Here is a 17,361-nt window from a genome sequence, read left to right as displayed (position 1 = left end):
TCGGAATCAACCTTTATTTGTCCCACAATGGGGAAATTTGATTTCGATTCTGATTGGTTCCCAGCGCTGACTGTGGATTGGATGTGCATCTTCTCAGCTCGGCCCAGCATCACACGCGTTATCATCATATAACTCTACTACGTGGATTTTCGTATATCGCGAATGGCCTTGGTCCCCATTTACTGTGAAAAACAAGGGATTACTGTAATGTGTTTAGTCTTTTTTTCCCACAATTTTTTTAGGACACCAAACTATATATTTTCCGCAAAAACATAATTCATAGAGTCAATATGTCAATAATAAATCGGTATATACCTTTGAAAAATTTGTTACTGAGCGGGCATTGGCAGAAAAATTCACTTTTTTTATCTTTATTGAAAAAAAATCAAGTCACAATTCACTGTAAACCGAATGAACAAGCTATTCATACATGCGCAAATTGCATTTAATTAAACAACAAAAAGATCGCAGGTATTTTCAGACAAAAAAAAATCGAAATAAAGAGCAAAAACTGAAGAAGTAAGAGCAGGAAATTAAATCCTGACGTCACCGCCCCGTTAGCACGCAGTTGCTATCAGCTAGCAATTAGCAGGCTAAGCGCTAGCTGTTGGCATCTCCGGTCCTCGGCTTCATTCGTAGCCCACCATGGCTGGAGGAGACTGGCGAGGTTTGGCGATGGAAGAAGCGGAGGTCCTTTCTGGGCGCCTGAAGAACCTCCTGTCCTCCGGCCAAGATTATGTCCGCAGACACCTGGGTTTGGACTTGGGTCTGTCGCCCGAGCTGTGCCCGACCTGGGTCGTGTTGTTGACGGCAGGTGTGGGCGCGCTGCTCCTGTTTGCCGTCTCCTGGGCCGCCATTCGCGGTGGCGTCGGCAGGAGAAAACGGAGCATCCGGCTCGTCAAAACTCCAGTGAGCAAGACGGTTAAACCGGAAGAGACGAAGAAAAGAAAAGACAAGAAAGTGGGGGAGAAGGTCAGACTTTTTACGCCATTCCAGTCTTGAACAACCGAGCGTCCCGTAGCGTGTTTTGCTCAAATGAATTAACGTGGTTTATTCGTTGCAATTACGGCGACGCCATTTTGTCATATAGTCAATCGATAATGCTTATCAGTTGTTAGTTGTATTAAGTTCATCCTGTCTATTTGATATCTAATTTAAAACAGATTGTTTTCTAACAGACAGTGTATTTTAGGTGATGAAGGCCGAAACATGTCAGGTAATTGAACACCTAAAATACACTGTAAGAAAAGAATCTGCTTTAAATTAGATAATGCTTATCGATGAGCTAATGATATGTCATGTTTAAATTCATTCACTTTCGATTTCCAAACGGCGGAAGAATCCTCATGAATTCTACCACTTGCGTATTACTAAAATTATAGGGAATTATCTTGTTGGTAAACAATTGACTGATTTATTAATACCGGAAATATATACTGTGCTGTCCAACACACCTCATAACTATTAACACGAAACGATTTTTTTTACTCGAGTCATTGTGAAGGCAGTTGTATTTAAATATGTGAATGCAACATTTGGGCAGACGCTTCAGGCCAACGGAAAACCTGCAGCTGCTTTGGTCGTGCAACAGGAAGTCAAAGTCCCTGAGGTGGTTTCCAAACTGCACCCTGCGTCTGCTAAAACGCCTTCTACTAAAACCCGGAAGGTACATTTGCGCAGCCTGTTTTTAGCTAAAAAAAAAATCTGATGATTCTTTAGTTGGTGTGCTTATCGACAGGTGCCCCAAGCACAACCTCAATTGAAACAAGATAAGAAGAAAAGCAAGAGCAGTGTCAAACCTGCACAAAATGTCATCAACCATGATGGGAAAGAACTCGACGAAGGTAATGACCTCTTTCATTGTGTTGCTAACAAAAAACAGAAGGTGCTCAAAGTGCAATTTATTAAAAGATAATCCAGTAATTAAATGGCTCAAGACATGTTGTATTGCAGCGGGGTCAAACATACGGCCCGCGTGCCGAAACCAGCCCCAAGGAGGTTTGATCAGGGCCGCAGGATAATTTAAAAGTGGGAAAAAAATGCACAGACGACATAGAATTCACATTTTGAATGAGGTGCAATTCAAAGATTGTTCACGAGAGAGTCACTAGAGTTCACAAACAAGCACTTAAATGAGATTGTGAAAGTGTCATCTAGTCTGGACATGATGCACTTGTACAGGCCAAAAGATGTCATATATATCAGGAACAAAACCAATGGTTTAAAAATTCCCTTCTTTATAAATCGCATTTAAAGTTAAAATTACTATATTTTTCGATACCAACTTATTGTTAAAGGTTTGTGCCGTTGTAGAATCATTGCTATCAGTTGCAATGCATATATGTGAATCATAAAAGTAAATTGCGCATTTGCTCATGAAACGAAATGTTGTGTAAAAGGAATGTTCATTAAATATCATCATTTTCCTCAAGTTTTTGTGCTTCTTTACACCAAAAACTAATGAAAGACGTGCTATTTTGGTTATTTATAGCACGTATGGGATCATTTGAATGGTCCGGCCCACTTGACATCTACCGAGGCCATGTGCGGCCCACCATGTCAAATGAGTTTGACACCGCTGTTATATTGGCTTGTAGGCGCCTGGGAAACCAAAGTCAGTAACCGCGAGAAGAAGCAGCAGCGGCGGAAGGATAAAGGCGCCGACTCCTTCAGTGGCCAAGAAGGGCTGCGTGCTGTCGTGAGCCACTTGGAGTCCAACAGCAATGTGAAGAAGAAAAAGAAAGGGGCTACTGGTATATTTGTTTGACTTCAAGAGAATCAATGCATCGTACCTAATAATAGCATCTAATTAACATCATCTAACTTGGACCTCCTTTCAGACTCTCAAAACTCAAAATCGGCCTCCAAAGCGTCATCCAGCCAAGGAGGCGACGGCGTCAACGGCGGAGGGTTGAGGGACATTTCCGCCACGGTCCCGCCGACTCACTTGGGTTCCACCGAGTGGGGTTCTCGGTACCGCGCCCGAGCCGAACCCCGGTCCTGGTCCCAGAAGTCACAAGGGGTAGCCCAGACATGGGTGGCCAACATAAAACAGGACCATGACCTGGTATCTTTGTCCATACTGCAGCTGAACGCAACGCCAGGTCGGACAGATAATCCATGAATCGTTGCGCTTTCTTGCGTTTTAAGGCCGTACCTCAATCCTTCCTGTTCTGTTCATTTTATCTCCGCTAGCCCAACTGTCCAAGTCCGCCGATCTGCATTGGACGACCCGCGCTGACGATGAATGGGGCGGTACCAGTGAGTCTGTTCAACCGTCACTTCACAACCCCCTACCCTCCGCCATACCGCAAGCGCAAAGCAAAATGGGCGTTCAACCGACATGCATTTTTTTCTATCATCTGCGATTCTTACATGAATTTACGGCGCAAACCAAAATAGTCTCACAGTGGAGAAGTTTAGATTTCACAGCAGCAAAGTGATGTAAGTAAGCGGAAAGGAAGAAGTAGAAAACTAAATACAGGACATGCTGTCAAGGCAGCCACTCTCGCGGTGCCATCTTGAAGTCAAACCAACAACAAAAAAAGCTAAACAAATAATATGACAACACAAAATCATTCAATCTTAAGCACTTTCTTCACAATCTTTGTTGTATGAAGCAGTTTGAAATGAAAGTGGAGAGGATCTAAGTGTCCTTTTCACCAGTGGATCGGGGACGTCATGGTGAAATGTGCACGACTGCTACAAGCTAAATGTTGAAAGCAAACACGAAGCTGTAGCATCCATTGACGAAACGAGATTGTCTCACATCTCCTGTCCCGCGTAAATCCGCTTCAATTCCAAGCCGCGACAGTTCCACATTCGCTCTGCGTTCCTTTCTTGTCATCGCGGGCTCCTCAAGCCATGCAGACTGTCCAACAGCACCGACCTTTTTCATTTTAATTACCTAAATACTTCTGGTGTCAAAGGTCAACTATTCTGATGACAGCTAGCAAGTTGAGCGTGGTCTTGATTCAAAGTGTTTTCTGCCACAGAGGGCGCGGACCCTGGTTCTGATTGGAATGCCCCCGCGGAGCACTGGGGTAACTACGAGGAGCCCCCCGTGGTAATGAGGCTGCTAAATCAGCTGAAGCAACAAACTTTAAACAATAAGGTTCAAATTTGTCATGATGCTAGCGTCATATTTTTTTTTTCTTTTTGTTTAAAAAAAATAAAATACACTGCTGGTGTTGTAGGTGTCAGAAGGCGGTGACAATCCAGCAGAGAGCGCTGTCCAATCGAAAAAGAAGAGAAAAAAGAAGACCGGAAGCAAAGAGGAGGCCATAGCTGAGACTCAGGTAAGACATATTTTGGTTATTACGTCACCACAAGAGATCATATTTATAAAAAAAAAATCTATCTAGTTACAGTGATACCTCACCTTACAAACTCATTTTATTGACCTTCGTGATGGTCGTTGATGTAGTTGCCTCTTGATGGTATCAGAGTGAAGTTGCCGTGCTTTCTCGGCGATAATACCCTCACTCACACTGTCCTCTGCTAGCTGCTTTTTGGTAATCCAAATTAACAGAAGTTTTTCAACCTCTTCTATTGCCTTAGACAACACAGAAACACACTTAACCACACGGAGCAATGGTCGACTTAGCATACTGGTAGTGGGACGCTGAGTCACACAAACGCACACCTCGTTAGTGTTTTTCCGATGATCTCCTGCTTCTGCTTGACCGTAATTTTCTTTTGTGTCCTGTTCGGCTTAACACTAGCCAATGGTGGGGTCTTTTTCGGTCCCATAATAGCAAAAGTACTCCACTCGAGAACAAACCACAGGCGGGACCTTCTGAAACTGGCCACTTCCGGGTTCAATTTGAAGTAGTTTTTGGACACTTGAAGTCCTTTTTATTGGTGTTTTGCATTGGACTAAAAATATCATCCTGCGTGTTTTGGGTAGTTTAGATGCTATAAAACGTTTGTCTGAAAAAGTGGTGTCGGTTGTCCTTTAATGTTGCTTGAAAAGACACACACGATTTGTGCTTCTGTCTTGTGAAATAAAAGTGTTGTGGTTGACCACTATTAGGCGGTAAACTCACGACCCAAACGTGAAGATGTTCCGGTTGCTGCCTCCAAAAAGCCAAGCATATCATCAGCGTCATCATCTCGGAGTAAGTCTTAATTTGACTTCAAAAAAAGGAAACCAGCGAAGGACCAAGCTGAACTGCGTTTTTTTTTTTTGTTTTTTTTCGTTTGGTAGAGAAAAACGCTAGCAATGGCGGCGGCGGCGGAGACAGCAAAAAAAGACAAGCAAAAGGACAGAAGGTAAACGTAGTCGTCACCTGACGACCCTTTTCCAATCTTTTTTTTATGCAGAGTATTCTGGAATTTGTCAATATGCAATAATGAGCAGCTTCTGTCTGGAATGTTTTTTTTTAAAATCCAATTATCGATTAATAATAAGATGAAGAAGATAACTCACTGGGTGACATGAAGTTGATTGAATGTGGCGAGGACAGAGTCCTACGCACTCAAGTCTAATTTGCACTATTTTTACTGCACACTGTTGTTTTTATCTTTTGATTATTTTTGCACTTGTTTGTTTACATTTTGAATGACTTTCCTGCTGTCTTTGTAAAAAAAAATAATCTATCATGGTTAATTACTCGTAAAAATCAATTGAATTTGCCATGAGGGATTCTTGATATTAGTCCACAAGGGGGCGCCGTAACGTTGGGTCTATTGTATGACAGTCATTCACGTTAATAATAGTTGGAATGTGAAAAAAATAGACGTAACCTTTTAATTTACAGAGATGAAAGGATTTTCCTGGAATTCCGAATTTTCACAAAAGTTCTCCAGAAAATTATGAATAACTTGCCTCAAATTAATCCGGATATAAATTGAAAACATTGACACCACACGTTCCCAGGTAGATTTCGGACCCTGGTAACAAAAAATGGCTGAAATGTGATTGGTTAAATGCTTCAATACGAAAAGGCACAATTGAGGAAAAGCTGAAAGACAATTTGTAATTATTTCATAAAAAAATCATGGACAAAATATGAAAATACAGTCTGTGATTCAGACATTTTAGGCCAGCACAGAAGGCCTTTTTTTGGCGGGGGTGGAATTTGGATTTATTGGATTAGCCTTTATCAATCTCGCAGTTTATATTTTTATATTTCACAGCAGCAAAGTTATGGAAGGATAGAAAAGGAAGAAGTAGAAAAGCCACTGTCACGCCGCCAAAAGAAAAAAAACATGAAAACACAAAGTCATTCAATCGTCAGCACTTTCTGCACCCTCTTTGTTGTATGAAGCAGTTCTCGAAGAAACAGGAGAGGAGCAAAGCGTCCTTTTCACCAGTAGATCACGTGATGGTGAAATGTGCACGTCTGCTACAAGCTAAATGTTGACACGAAGCTGTAGCATCCATTGCCAAAGGAGATTGTCTCACATTTCCTGTCCCATGTAAATCCGCTTCAATTCCAAGCTGCTACAGTTCCACATACCCGTTTCACATTTTCAGGAAAGTCCACTTTCATCTCTGTTATGCGAAATGTTGAAACTGTGTCGAACGGTCCATCCGTTATGCGAGCCGCTATGATGTAATATAAATATTGGCATATCACATTTATTGTCTCGCATGTTAACGACATTTGCATTCTGAAAGTTAACCCCGCCCCTTCGTGAAGGGTGACCATGGTGATAGCCGTAAAGCCATTTTGATGAACCTGATGTGGTCAAAAGGACACCTATTCACACCTGTTTGCGTACTTCATGACGATTTTGGTTTTAATAGAACGATCCGGCTGTAAAGCGTGAGCTTTAAAGGACAACCGACACCATTTTTTTTGTTTCCTGACTGACATCAGAAAAACGTTTTATAGCATCTAAAATACCCAAAACACGCAGGCTGATATTTTTAGTCAAATGAAAAACACCAATAAAAAGGACTTAGTGTCTCAAAACTGCAGCAAAATGAGCTCAGAAATGGGCAGATTCAGAAAGTCCCGCCCCCTTGTTCGTGATGTCACGCCAGGATACTCCTTTACAAACTGCCTTGCTCCGGAATTAAAACAATGGCTTCAGAGAGTTCAGATTGGGAGAAGATGCTTTCTTGTTACTCGTCCAGTTATGAATATGATTCAAATAGTTCTGAAGAGGAAAGCATCAATGTTTGCAATCGATTAAAGAAGTCCTTCTGTCTCATTTTGAGGCGTCTGGACTCCAATGTAGCGTCCCAGAAAATGCACAAGATGGCGCCCAAGCTCCCTTGGAAATGGGCTGATTTGTCTGCTGGGAATTTGTGTAAACGTATACTTTTCGTTTTCAGACGAAAAAGTACCCAAAATGCATTGTGTGTCGCTTTCTCGGTCAGGGGCGTTCCTGACGTGATGTCACGTCAGGCATCGTCATCAACTCGAAAACAAGACTTCCTGAATATTCAGCGCGAGTCTTAAAAGGTAAAATATAGCTATATGCCGTGGAATCTTTTTAAAATACGCTCCGTAGAAGTCATTTGAAGCGATTTTACAAATTATGGACGCAACTTGTCCAGTGGTGTCGGTTGTCCTTTAAGCGGAACATGAAAACCAAGCAAACTGCAGGAATTTGATTGCGTTGCCTTAACCCGCCGTTGGTCGTGAATACAAGTGCACGGCGACCTGTTTTTTTTTACCGTGCGTGTTTCCTTCCGTGATGTCAACCAAATCTTGCACGACTTTAAAATATAAGAATACAGATTAACAAGATCGGTGAATTAAAAAGAGCAGCCATGCAGTATGTAAAATATTTTTTTAATAAGGAAAAAATGTTTTTTGTAGATGAAATAGAACAAAAATAAATGTTACTTGGGGGGGGGGGGGGGGGTTGATTTTTACTGATGACTCACTCCATGTATTTCTATAAGTCATCTGGAAGACATGTTGATTCTGGTGATACAAAATGATCTTTTTATGTCTCAGTGTGTACAAATTAAATGCTTGATTTTACCTGTGGAAGCATATGAATCACTGTATTTTCATTTCTTGCCTTTCCTTCTCACCGATGTATATGCAGAGATGAGACTGTTGATTTCTGACAAATTGGATTAGCCATTATTAGTCTCGCAGTGGAGAAATTTACATTTCACAGCAGCAAAGGTAAGGAACATCCATCCATCCATTTTTTTTTATACTGCTTATAATAATAATCCATTTCATTTCTAAGCGCCTTTCAAAACGCTCAAGGTCACTTTACAGTCACAGGATCAGTTTTTCTGTGGGTGAGCCACACGCGCCAGTGTTCACCCAACCCGAAAGTAACTCAAATAGATAGAAAGCTAGCTAGCTATGTAGCTAATAGCTACATAGCTAGCTAGATAGCCGGCCAGGGAGCTAGATGGTCAATAGATATCTGGTATTAAATCTCAGGTTAGCAATGCTGAATGGGTGATACCAGAGCAAATAGGGCAATCAGGCCAGTCGTTAGTCAGGACAATAGAACAATCTGTGGAGCCGCAGGGAGTAGTCCTCTGCTCCCCCCAACCTGAGAGCAGGGACCTATCATAGCAGAGTCCGACACCGCCATGTCTGGACAGTAGGGCTATGTATATATATATATATATATATATATAGGGCCGATACTACCAGTAAGACTTTAGTTTGCTGACGAAGCTTCTTGGATAAAAAGCGAAACGTCCGACACCTTCAAAGCAGTACCGATGACGGCTGAAGAAACCTTTTCATCGATTCCTCCATCTTGTTTTATGTGCAACAGATCACACATTTGTGTCAACTCGACCCCCTTTTGTCCGCATATAGCCCCTCGTTCTCTTTCTGTACGTATGCTGACTGGGCGTGTGTCGCATTCGCGTGTGAGGTATGCCGGTTGCGAAAAAGGAATGTGCCCGGCGAGCCGGTGAATGGGAGCAGCGATGCGGACGCCGATGGCTGTCATTCCAGCATCCGGCAAACGCTGACCTGCGTAGACAAGGCAGACTGGCGGGGATTACAGTAAAGATGGCTTTTGGGACGTTTTGGCGGTCAATGAAAGAAGTACAGTCATCCTTTGCTTCTTGGCCGTTCGATTATAGCGAAAGAAAAGTCCGCAAATAGCAGGGAAAGTCACTAGAGTACAGTACTGTGAAACAACAGCGGGTCACGGAGAGCAGCATACAGCATTCTTTTGATTTACATACTTTTAGGCATTACTGTGCTGTAAATACACAAAGACGAACATTAGTTTAGTTACTAAAAACATCGGTTTCATTTGGCCACGCCTGACAATGAGTCGACCATTAATATAAACACAATTTTCATCACTTTGCTTACTGTACATTCATCGTCTTGATGATGAGGTGATACCAGGGCAATCAGGCCAGTCGTCAGTCAGGACAATAGAAGCAATCGGTGGAGCCGGAGGGATTAGTCCTCTGCTCCCCCCAACCTGAGAGCAGGGATCAGGCTATAAAACGTTTTTCTGATGTCAGTTAGTGTTGGGGTAATTCACTATACCAGTTAGGAAACAAAAATATGGTGTCGGTTGTCCTTTAAATATGACACTGTCTAAATACTGGTACAATTCTTTAAATAGCCTCATCCAGAAGTCTTTGAAGATTCTTCTGTAGCTGAAACACAACAAAAGACGAAGCTTTTACATGTCACGCTAATTGCTAGATGGGCTATACTCTCAACTCGAGAGTACGTACTTCAAAACTTTATCATTAAATATGGCATTCTTACATGTAAAGATGGAAATATGCTACACAATTAGTGACATTTAGGGTATGAGCTAACTAGCTATCTAGTTAGCTAGCTATTAACTAAGTATCTAGGTGGCTTGCTATCTATCTATCTATCTATCTATTAACTGGCTATTATCTGGCTAGCTAGCTTTTCTCTCTATTTGAGTTATTCAGGGTGTTTGGGTATCTGTTAGCTATCTACTAGTTGGCTAGCTCGCTTTCTGTCTATTGACTTCCGGGTTGAGTGAACGCTGGTATTTTGCAACCGACGGACCGAGTCGAACATTTCACGGGATCCGTCAAGGCCAACAAAAAGAAACCAGTTTTGAGTTTGGGATTTGCAGTCCCCCGAAGTGTTGTTGGACATCATTTCGAATCAACCTCCTGTGGGAGCAAAAAAAAAATGGTTGGCCTCATTCCAGGCTGCTTTTTTTTTTGCTTCCTTGTACAAATTCTGGGACTGCGGCAGGCTCGGCTTCAAGGAATGTTGGGGAGGGCGAGACAAAAGAAAGGTCAATGACATCCCGTCTCCAGTGGGAGTGGGTCACGTGATTGTTAATTACTCAAGCGGTTGAGATCCACGGCACAAATTCTTGACCGTCTCAAATTAATCCTCAAGTGTCACGCAGAGATGAAGGGGATTGGCTGTGTTTGGAAATCCTTCATTTATTTCTATTCTCTATTGCTGGGGATTGGTCAATGTCTCTCTACAGTCGATGAAAAGGTTTCTTCAGCCGTCATCCGTACTTCTTTGGAGGACGCGGAAATGTTTGTTTGATCTTATTGTATGAACGCAGCATGATCTTCTTCTCACAGTATCACTGCACCCCCACCGCAAAAAAAAAACAAACAAACATCAAAAACACACACAAACGTATTCAAGGGGAACATTATTTGATCCGACTTGCTGGAAAAGGAAGGAAGCAGAAAAAAAGGAACCATTTTGATCTGGCTCACGGACGGACATTTTGACTAAAAATGTTGCTCAGATATTGACCAATCACAGCTCACCTTGTGAATGTCACATGACCAAAGTCAGAAAACAGGTAAAATCAACTTCTTCTTTTAATGCAGTTATGATATATATAGATAAGCAAACAAACAAATTCATGGATAAATAAACAGGTAACTATGTAAATAAATAACTACATAAATAGATAAATAAATAAATACAAACATAAACAAATGAATGAATTAATTAAATCAATAGATGGATTAACAAACAAATAAATTAATAGATAAATAAAAAAATGTAAATAAATAACTACAAATATATATGAACAAACAAATACATGAATAACGACGTAAGTAAATTAAATCGACAGACGAGACGGGACATAACGAGACAGACGGATGGACGTATAGACAGATAGCAAGCAGTTTCCTGTCCAAGGATGGCGTGAGCTCCCTCCGTCTCGATTTGGAAGGTGAAACTTCAGATCGTCCCCCGTCCCCCCTTCCCATGCTGTCGTCCTCACGTCCGGATAAACAAAGCAGACTGTCCCGCTACAGACAGACAACTCTGCGGCCTTGACCTCGCTACGCTAAGAGCAAACAAACAATAGGCCTTCAGGACGGTCCACCTCATCCAGACTTTTTGGCTTGATGACATCGCAGAGCTGCCCGAGAAACCATGACGACACAAGATGAGCAACGGTTTGCTCTTTCAAACACGTCTTTGGAAAAACTCTTCAATCTGACCAATCGCCCTTCAGCGTCAAGAACGCAGGACTGAGACGACGCCCGTGTGAAAATCAGCAGGACGTTGTCCAGCTGGATGGCGGCCGTGCACAGCTGCGCTTTAAAACAGCAAACACTTTCGATGAAAAGCTTTCTTCAGCCGTCATCTGAACTTCTTTGAAACTGTCGGACGTTTTGCTTCTTATCCAAGAAGCTTCGTCAGAAAACTAAAGTCTTACTGGTAGTTTCAGCCCTATTTGTGTTGTTTTATTTATTTGTTCTATTCAATGTTATTGACTCATTCGTTTTCTTTCAAGTTTTTAGATGTTTTTAGCGTGGCGTTGTACTCCAACATGTCGTTCAAATTCTCGTGTGAACTTAAGGACAAGTGGAGGAAGGGCGTCCACGCTCCCAGTCAAATGAAACTTTCCAGATGTTTCTTCCGAGGTCGTGACACAGAGCCTTTAAAACGAAAACAACACACACACACACACACACACACGCACACACATAAACACACAGTGAGTAAAAAGTGTGTGTGTATCCAAATGAAATTAAAATACACACAAAAAAAATCATTTTGGGTTAATTTGTGAGAACCTTTCTGTAACTTTAACTGATGCATGTATAGACCCCTCTAGAAGCCTTTACAATGAAAAACTTGTGAGGACCGGCCAAAAGGTCCTCACTTTTCAAAAATGTCCTCACTACGTATGGTATAAAATGTTAGTGGTCCTCGCAAGACTAGTCATACAAACACACACACACACACGAAAGGGTGAGACAGAGCTTGAAACAAAAAAAAAGTGAAATGGTGAGAAAATGGATAGAAAACAGTGAAATTTGGACTTGTTTCAACTTTATTGGTAGTTCAACAGCAGAGTGTAGACTGCAAGGTTAAAATATCCCATCAATCAGGCTCCACAAATAACCCATCTGTACAATTTGAAGAGAACATACAAGCAAGGGAACCAGCGATTGATGAAGTTTCTAGTGTCTGTTGTCTTCTAAGATGTACAACCCAACGCTCTTTGAGATACTTGATGCAAAAAACTATCCATTCCATCAAGCCATCAACGACCATCACAAAGGTCAATAGAACCACTTTATTGTACAGTACAGTACAGTTTATTGCCAAATGTGCCCCCCTTTCAAAAGGTTTGGAAAGCCCTGGCATGGACCAGCGCCAAGTCAGGTTATGTTGACAGCAAAAACACGAAGCAGCTGCAACCGTCCGAGAACTCCGACGGCGGCCTTCTCGCTATCAAGCCGCTTCCTGTGAGGCTTCCCTGTTTGGGCGGCGAAACTTCCCAGAAACTTCCCTCCCTTTTTCGGACTAGCGATAAAAGGTTGAAATGTGGGAAGAAAAACAGCAGCCAAAACATGAGGTGTGCCCGCGCTGCTGTATCAGCGTTATTTCTTGAACGCTTTCCCGCCGTGTTGTCGGCGGTCAATCATTCCTAAACAACGGGAGGAGGTCTCGTCTCTGTCTCCCGCTGGACCTGCGAGTCAACACTCAGCAGATGTGAACTTTTCAAATGTTGGTTGTAACACGGAGACTTGCCCAGAAATCATCAGGGATCGTTTATGATGCGTATACTAAATCTGTACTACTTTAACTCTTTCATTCATGACATTAAATAGACAGTACAGTGATACCTTGGCTTACGAACTTTTCGGTTTACAAACGTTAAATTTATGAACATTTTACCTTGGCATACGAACTATTTTTCAGGATACACACGGAGCTGCCACAATGAGTGAATATGTCGTTCGCGAACGAGCCCGTTCTCTATTTCTATACATAAAATAAGGTATATGTTGTGTAGTGTTAAGGCTTAGAAAGTAGAAAAGTATGTTGTATGGGGAACTGGGAACGGATTATTCTCATTTTAATGGTTTCCTATGGGAAATTATTTTTTGGGATGCACACTTTTCACCTTACACACTGTCTGGGAGCCAATTAAGTTCGTAAGCAAAGGTATCACTGTATGTAGATCCAATTCTGAGTTTTTGTTGTTTTATTTTACGATGGAGAGCAAACGCACGAATTATATCACATTTTATTTGGTGGTCATGCCATTACCACGCATCATTTTAAATTCATACTACAGTCAAACTCGGTTAATTTGTTTTTCGATCAAAAGTTGTTTTTTTATGCCTCGATTTAGAACCGAAAATCAGTTCTTGACTAAACTGAGCGCACCTGAATGCACCACATTTCCCATACGTCACTTCCGTGTCTCGTCTTATTGTGACCGACGCTTTATACCTGTGTAGCGTCCCACTGTGAGCATGTGTGTTTGTATTGTTTAATCACGATTAAAACAAAAACATACATTGATTATCATGAGAAATGTTTCAGTTTTCGATTCACATCGATTTTCGAACAGGATGGAGTGAATAAGCAACATCATAGGTTCGTATATCTTCATACTCTATTGGATTTCACGTTAGTGTCGTGGTGTGTGCTCGTGGGAATAATCCATGTATGCAAATAACCAAATTGCAATTTTATTTTGTGTTAATCATTTCATGCAGTAATAATGATAACGTGCAACCGGATAACACGATAAACCGCCCGCTGTAGTAATCGTTGTCCCTGAAAAGGGTGAAATGGAGACACACAAAATATGTTTGAGTGGGAAATGTGTGACCTTCTGGATGTAAAAAAAAAAAAGAAAGACATTTTCTCACTGAGGTCCCTGCGTGACCCTCTCTCGTGGACATTCTTGCAGCCAGAAGGAATCATACATCAAACCATGTGACCTTTTTGAAGTGTTTAGCATTGAAGCGAAACAAATCTAAGGCAGGAAGCCATTTTGGCTCCAGTCGGCTTGATTGTTATCACGAATGAAAATGACGCTTTGACAAATGAGCTTTATTGGATTTAGCAAAAAGTTCATAATTTGGAGGCAAAAAAAATAAAACAAAAGAAAATGACGCTCATGAAACTGAGCCTGTCGGAGGTCCGGCGAGGCAGCGGCGACACGTCATCATGCTTCCCTCACGTATGTCCTCACTGCGACAACGTCTCCCATGATGCACCTCTGCAGCAACAAATACACGATGAACCCGACTGGTTACAATCGTTACATATTACAAATATTGTAGATTTTTTTGGTTTAATGTCTGCAAAAATGTTACATTTTTATAAATATGTTTTTTTATGGAAGCCTATACCGTACTGATGAACTCCAAAGGAAAATGTTATCGCATAAATATGAAAAATAATATAAATATATATTGCACACTTAAAGTTCTAGCTATTTCATCGTTTCAAATGTATATTAACAAATAATAAAATGTAACTGTGGCAGAGGTATTGTTGTCATATTAAAATGTCTTATTTTTTCATTCATCCACTGATCCTCAGGTTTCAAGCATGTTCATTTTTTATTTTTATTTTTATTGTACATCCTTAATTTCTACTTTGACAAAATGGATTTTTACCGCGTTAAAATTTAAACAATAAACTGAAACAAAATGATGTGAGTGTATTTTGAAGATGCATAAAATGCATTCCTTCTGTATTTGGTTAATTTCTTATGTTTGCAAGATCATTTTTAAGATAACATGTTTTAGTCTTCAACAATCAGAACAAAAATATTTTCTTTGCATAAAGTGTGTTTAGTTGTCAATTTCCAACATACATATTTTAATGTTTTGTGTATTCATCATCTCCTTAGTATTATGCTATTTTTTATGCGTTGGCATTAAATATGTGAAGCATTACAATAAACAAGTATTCTCCACGATAAATCAAATACTTTAACGTGCCGTGTGAACTGCTCACCGCTATTAATTTGCCATCGGTTACTTCTCTCTCGATGCTCGTCTCTTTGCCGTCCCAGCTCTGCTTCTGCACGAGTTTGCCGTTTTCCAAACTAATGACGGTCTAAACACGCGTACGCGCACAGAAAGAGAAACACTGGTGATAAGTGGACGCGAATGTGCATGCATGCATCCACTCGAGAAGAACAAGAGAAAGCAAATGTGGGGTTCGAACCCGCGTCTTCCTGTCGTCAGCCGTGGTCTCCTCGAACGGCTCGTTGAGTTTGAATTTGATCTCAGAAGTCTTGAACGTACTCTGCGTCTTCATGCTCACGGTGCCTTGATCGTCCACCGTCAAGATCAAGTTGGGTTTGGTGCGGTTGCCCACTTGACGGATGGCGAATCCGACGCCTGCAAATCAACGACGTCCCATTTGTGAGGAGAAAAGAAAGAGCAGGTACGCCGACGTCAAAACAATATTGCAAAGAGGATTTTGCTAACCGTTCCAAAATTCGGAGTAAATAACAATAATTATTTTAATTACAATAATAAATACAATGATAATAATGGTGTGGCTAACACGACCGGAAGTCAAATTCCTTGTGTGTTTTGTATACTTCACTAATAACAATGATTTCAATAATAATAATAATAATAATAATAATAATAATAATATCTTACCAATTGCTTTCATATAGTCGTCAAAGTTCTCGCTGGAAATCATCTTCCAGGTCCCGACAAACTTCTCAACCATTGTTGCAAATGTTTTGGTTTCTGGTGATATCCCGAATTTTGTGTGTAAACTCCCAAAATCTGACAGTACCATAAACGCTCTCAGTATTTATGAAGGATGAACGCCCAATCGGAGTGTGACGCGTCATAGAAATGAGACGGGAGAGAAAGCCCGCCCCTCCCTGCTTCACCGGGTTGCTACTAGCATGTTTTGGCTAACATTGCTAGATAGTCGATTTAACTTTATTGGAAATTCGTGGTAAGTTTCACTTTTGACATATTTTACAAAAGTAATGTCCTAAAAGTGTGTTTTGACTAGAGTGTTCAATTTTATAGACAATTCCAAAGTCCAAAAGATACAAACATTGTCGTAATACAATGTATAAAAATGGATAAGTCACGAAAAACGGCCAATAAATAATACGATATGAATACAAAGGACAAAAAACTGCAAGGGCAAACAAAGATAGAAAAATGGTTTGCTTCAATTTGGGGAATATAAGATTATCCAAACACCATAAATTACTACAGGTTTCTGTTTTTCGAGAAAATGTACCCTATGGCCTAAAATCGTAATAAAAGGCAATTAAGGATTTATTTCTAACATGGAAGTTACAACGTTGAATTATATTTTGAAATTAATACAAAAAGATTTATCACAAAATAAACCACTTTTTCCATGTAATCTTAAAAAAAAATACATTTTTGCAGGCAGTGCTGACCGCCCTTTTTAATGATTGTGAATAAAAGCACACCATTTCTGTGAAAACCAATTAAAATATTCCACATAAAGGAATAACGGAGGTGTCCAATGAGACGCGTTAGGAACTCTGTAGACGTCATGTTAAACTTTAAAAATAAGTCATGTTTTCTTGTCATTTATGAGCACGCGGTTTTATCATGATAATTAAACACACACATTGGACTTTATTTTTTGGGATTAATTGCTCAGAACATCCTGCCGTTATCCAAATGACCAATCACAGGTGTGTTTGGGCAGTAGGCGGAGTACACCCTGAACTGTTTGCCAGCCAATCGCAGGTCACCGATAGACAAACAACTATGCCGTGCATGTATTTGGAATGTGGAAGGAAACCAAAGCACCCGGAGAAAACCCACGCAGGCACAGGGAGAACATGAACCTTAGATCTCTGCACCGTTCGAGACGTGCTAACCAGTCATCCAACTAGCATCTTTGCCCCGCTGAAAACAGGACATACAGAGATACCTTGGCTTACGAACTTAATTGGGTCCCAGACAGTGTGGAAGGCGAAAAGTGTGTATCCCAAAAATGTATTTCCCATAGGAAACCATTAAAATGAGAATAATCCGTTCCCAGGTCCCCATAATACATAATTTTCTAAGCCTAAAACTACACAAAATATACCTTATTGTATGTATAATAAATGTGCTTTGTTATTATAATGAAAGAAATAAACTGTACTGGATAATAAAGTCATTTAATTTACCTTTGTGATGGTCGTGGTGGTTCAAAA

The 17,361-nt window shown here is 40.8% G+C and overlaps 2 protein-coding genes across 11 annotated transcripts; one reads left to right on the top strand and one right to left on the bottom strand.

The window, feature by feature from the left end:
- The first annotated feature begins 510 nt into the window (after positions 1-510).
- Positions 511-13,026, top strand: mtdha (metadherin a). 10 transcript variants are annotated; one of them, XR_016113456.1, is made up of 13 exons: positions 511-972; positions 1,544-1,666; positions 1,739-1,844; positions 2,598-2,753; positions 2,841-3,104; positions 3,196-3,261; positions 3,996-4,114; positions 4,197-4,298; positions 5,036-5,120; positions 5,210-5,274; positions 8,014-10,191; positions 11,005-11,106; positions 11,192-11,574. XR_016113456.1 is itself a non-coding variant. In XM_088986865.1 (11 exons), exons 1-11 carry the CDS (start codon positions 646-648, stop codon positions 8,017-8,019), a joined length of 1,419 nt encoding a protein of 472 aa, XP_088842991.1. In that variant the 5' UTR covers positions 511-645; the 3' UTR covers positions 8,020-11,574. The 10 variants fall into 10 exon arrangements, 3 of the variants coding, with proteins under 3 accessions (XP_088842991.1, XP_088842992.1, XP_088842990.1); XR_016113459.1 differs by lacking the exons at positions 11,005-11,106; positions 11,192-11,574 and adding an exon at positions 12,518-13,026 and having other exon boundaries at positions 8,014-8,096; XR_016113458.1 differs by lacking the exon at positions 11,005-11,106 and having other exon boundaries at positions 8,014-8,096.
- Positions 13,027-14,219: 1,193 nt separating this feature from the next.
- fabp4a (fatty acid binding protein 4a) lies at positions 14,220-15,957 on the bottom strand. The gene is made up of 4 exons (XM_088986870.1): positions 15,815-15,957; positions 15,369-15,544; positions 15,156-15,257; positions 14,220-14,409 (listed from the first exon to the last, which is right to left on the bottom strand). The coding sequence occupies exons 1-4, from the start codon at positions 15,885-15,887 to the stop codon at positions 14,356-14,358; spliced, it is 405 nt and encodes a 134-aa protein (XP_088842996.1). The 5' UTR covers positions 15,888-15,957; the 3' UTR covers positions 14,220-14,355.
- Between the last annotated feature and the right edge of the window lie 1,404 nt (positions 15,958-17,361).

This window comes from Hippocampus bargibanti, linkage group LG20 (assembly GCF_051943395.1).
Source record: "Hippocampus bargibanti isolate YZ-2025 linkage group LG20, ASM5194339v1, whole genome shotgun sequence".
NCBI lineage: Eukaryota > Metazoa > Chordata > Actinopteri > Syngnathiformes > Syngnathidae > Hippocampus > Hippocampus bargibanti.
This window is presented reverse-complemented; position numbering and strand designations above follow the sequence as displayed.

Bases quoted from the DNA above. Each gene is read 5' to 3' on its own strand.
- fabp4a (XM_088986870.1), bottom strand. From the start codon at position 15,887: ATGGTTGAGAAGTTTGTCGGGACCTGGAAGATGATTTCCAGCGAGAAC. The intron at 15,258-15,368 runs GTTCGAACCCCA...ACGCGTGTTTAG, and splicing joins CTGACGACAGGAAGACGCGG to ACCGTCATTAGTTTGGAAAA. The intron at 14,410-15,155 runs GTGAGCAGTTCA...TTGTTGCTGCAG, and splicing joins CCGATGGCAAATTAATAGCG to AGGTGCATCATGGGAGACGT.
- mtdha (XM_088986864.1), top strand. From the start codon at position 646: ATGGCTGGAGGAGACTGGCGAGGTTTGGCGATGGAAGAAGCGGAGGTC. The intron at 3,262-3,995 runs GTGAGTCTGTTC...TTTCTGCCACAG, and splicing joins CGATGAATGGGGCGGTACCA to AGGGCGCGGACCCTGGTTCT. The intron at 5,121-5,209 runs GTAAGTCTTAAT...TTCGTTTGGTAG, and splicing joins ATCAGCGTCATCATCTCGGA to AGAAAAACGCTAGCAATGGC.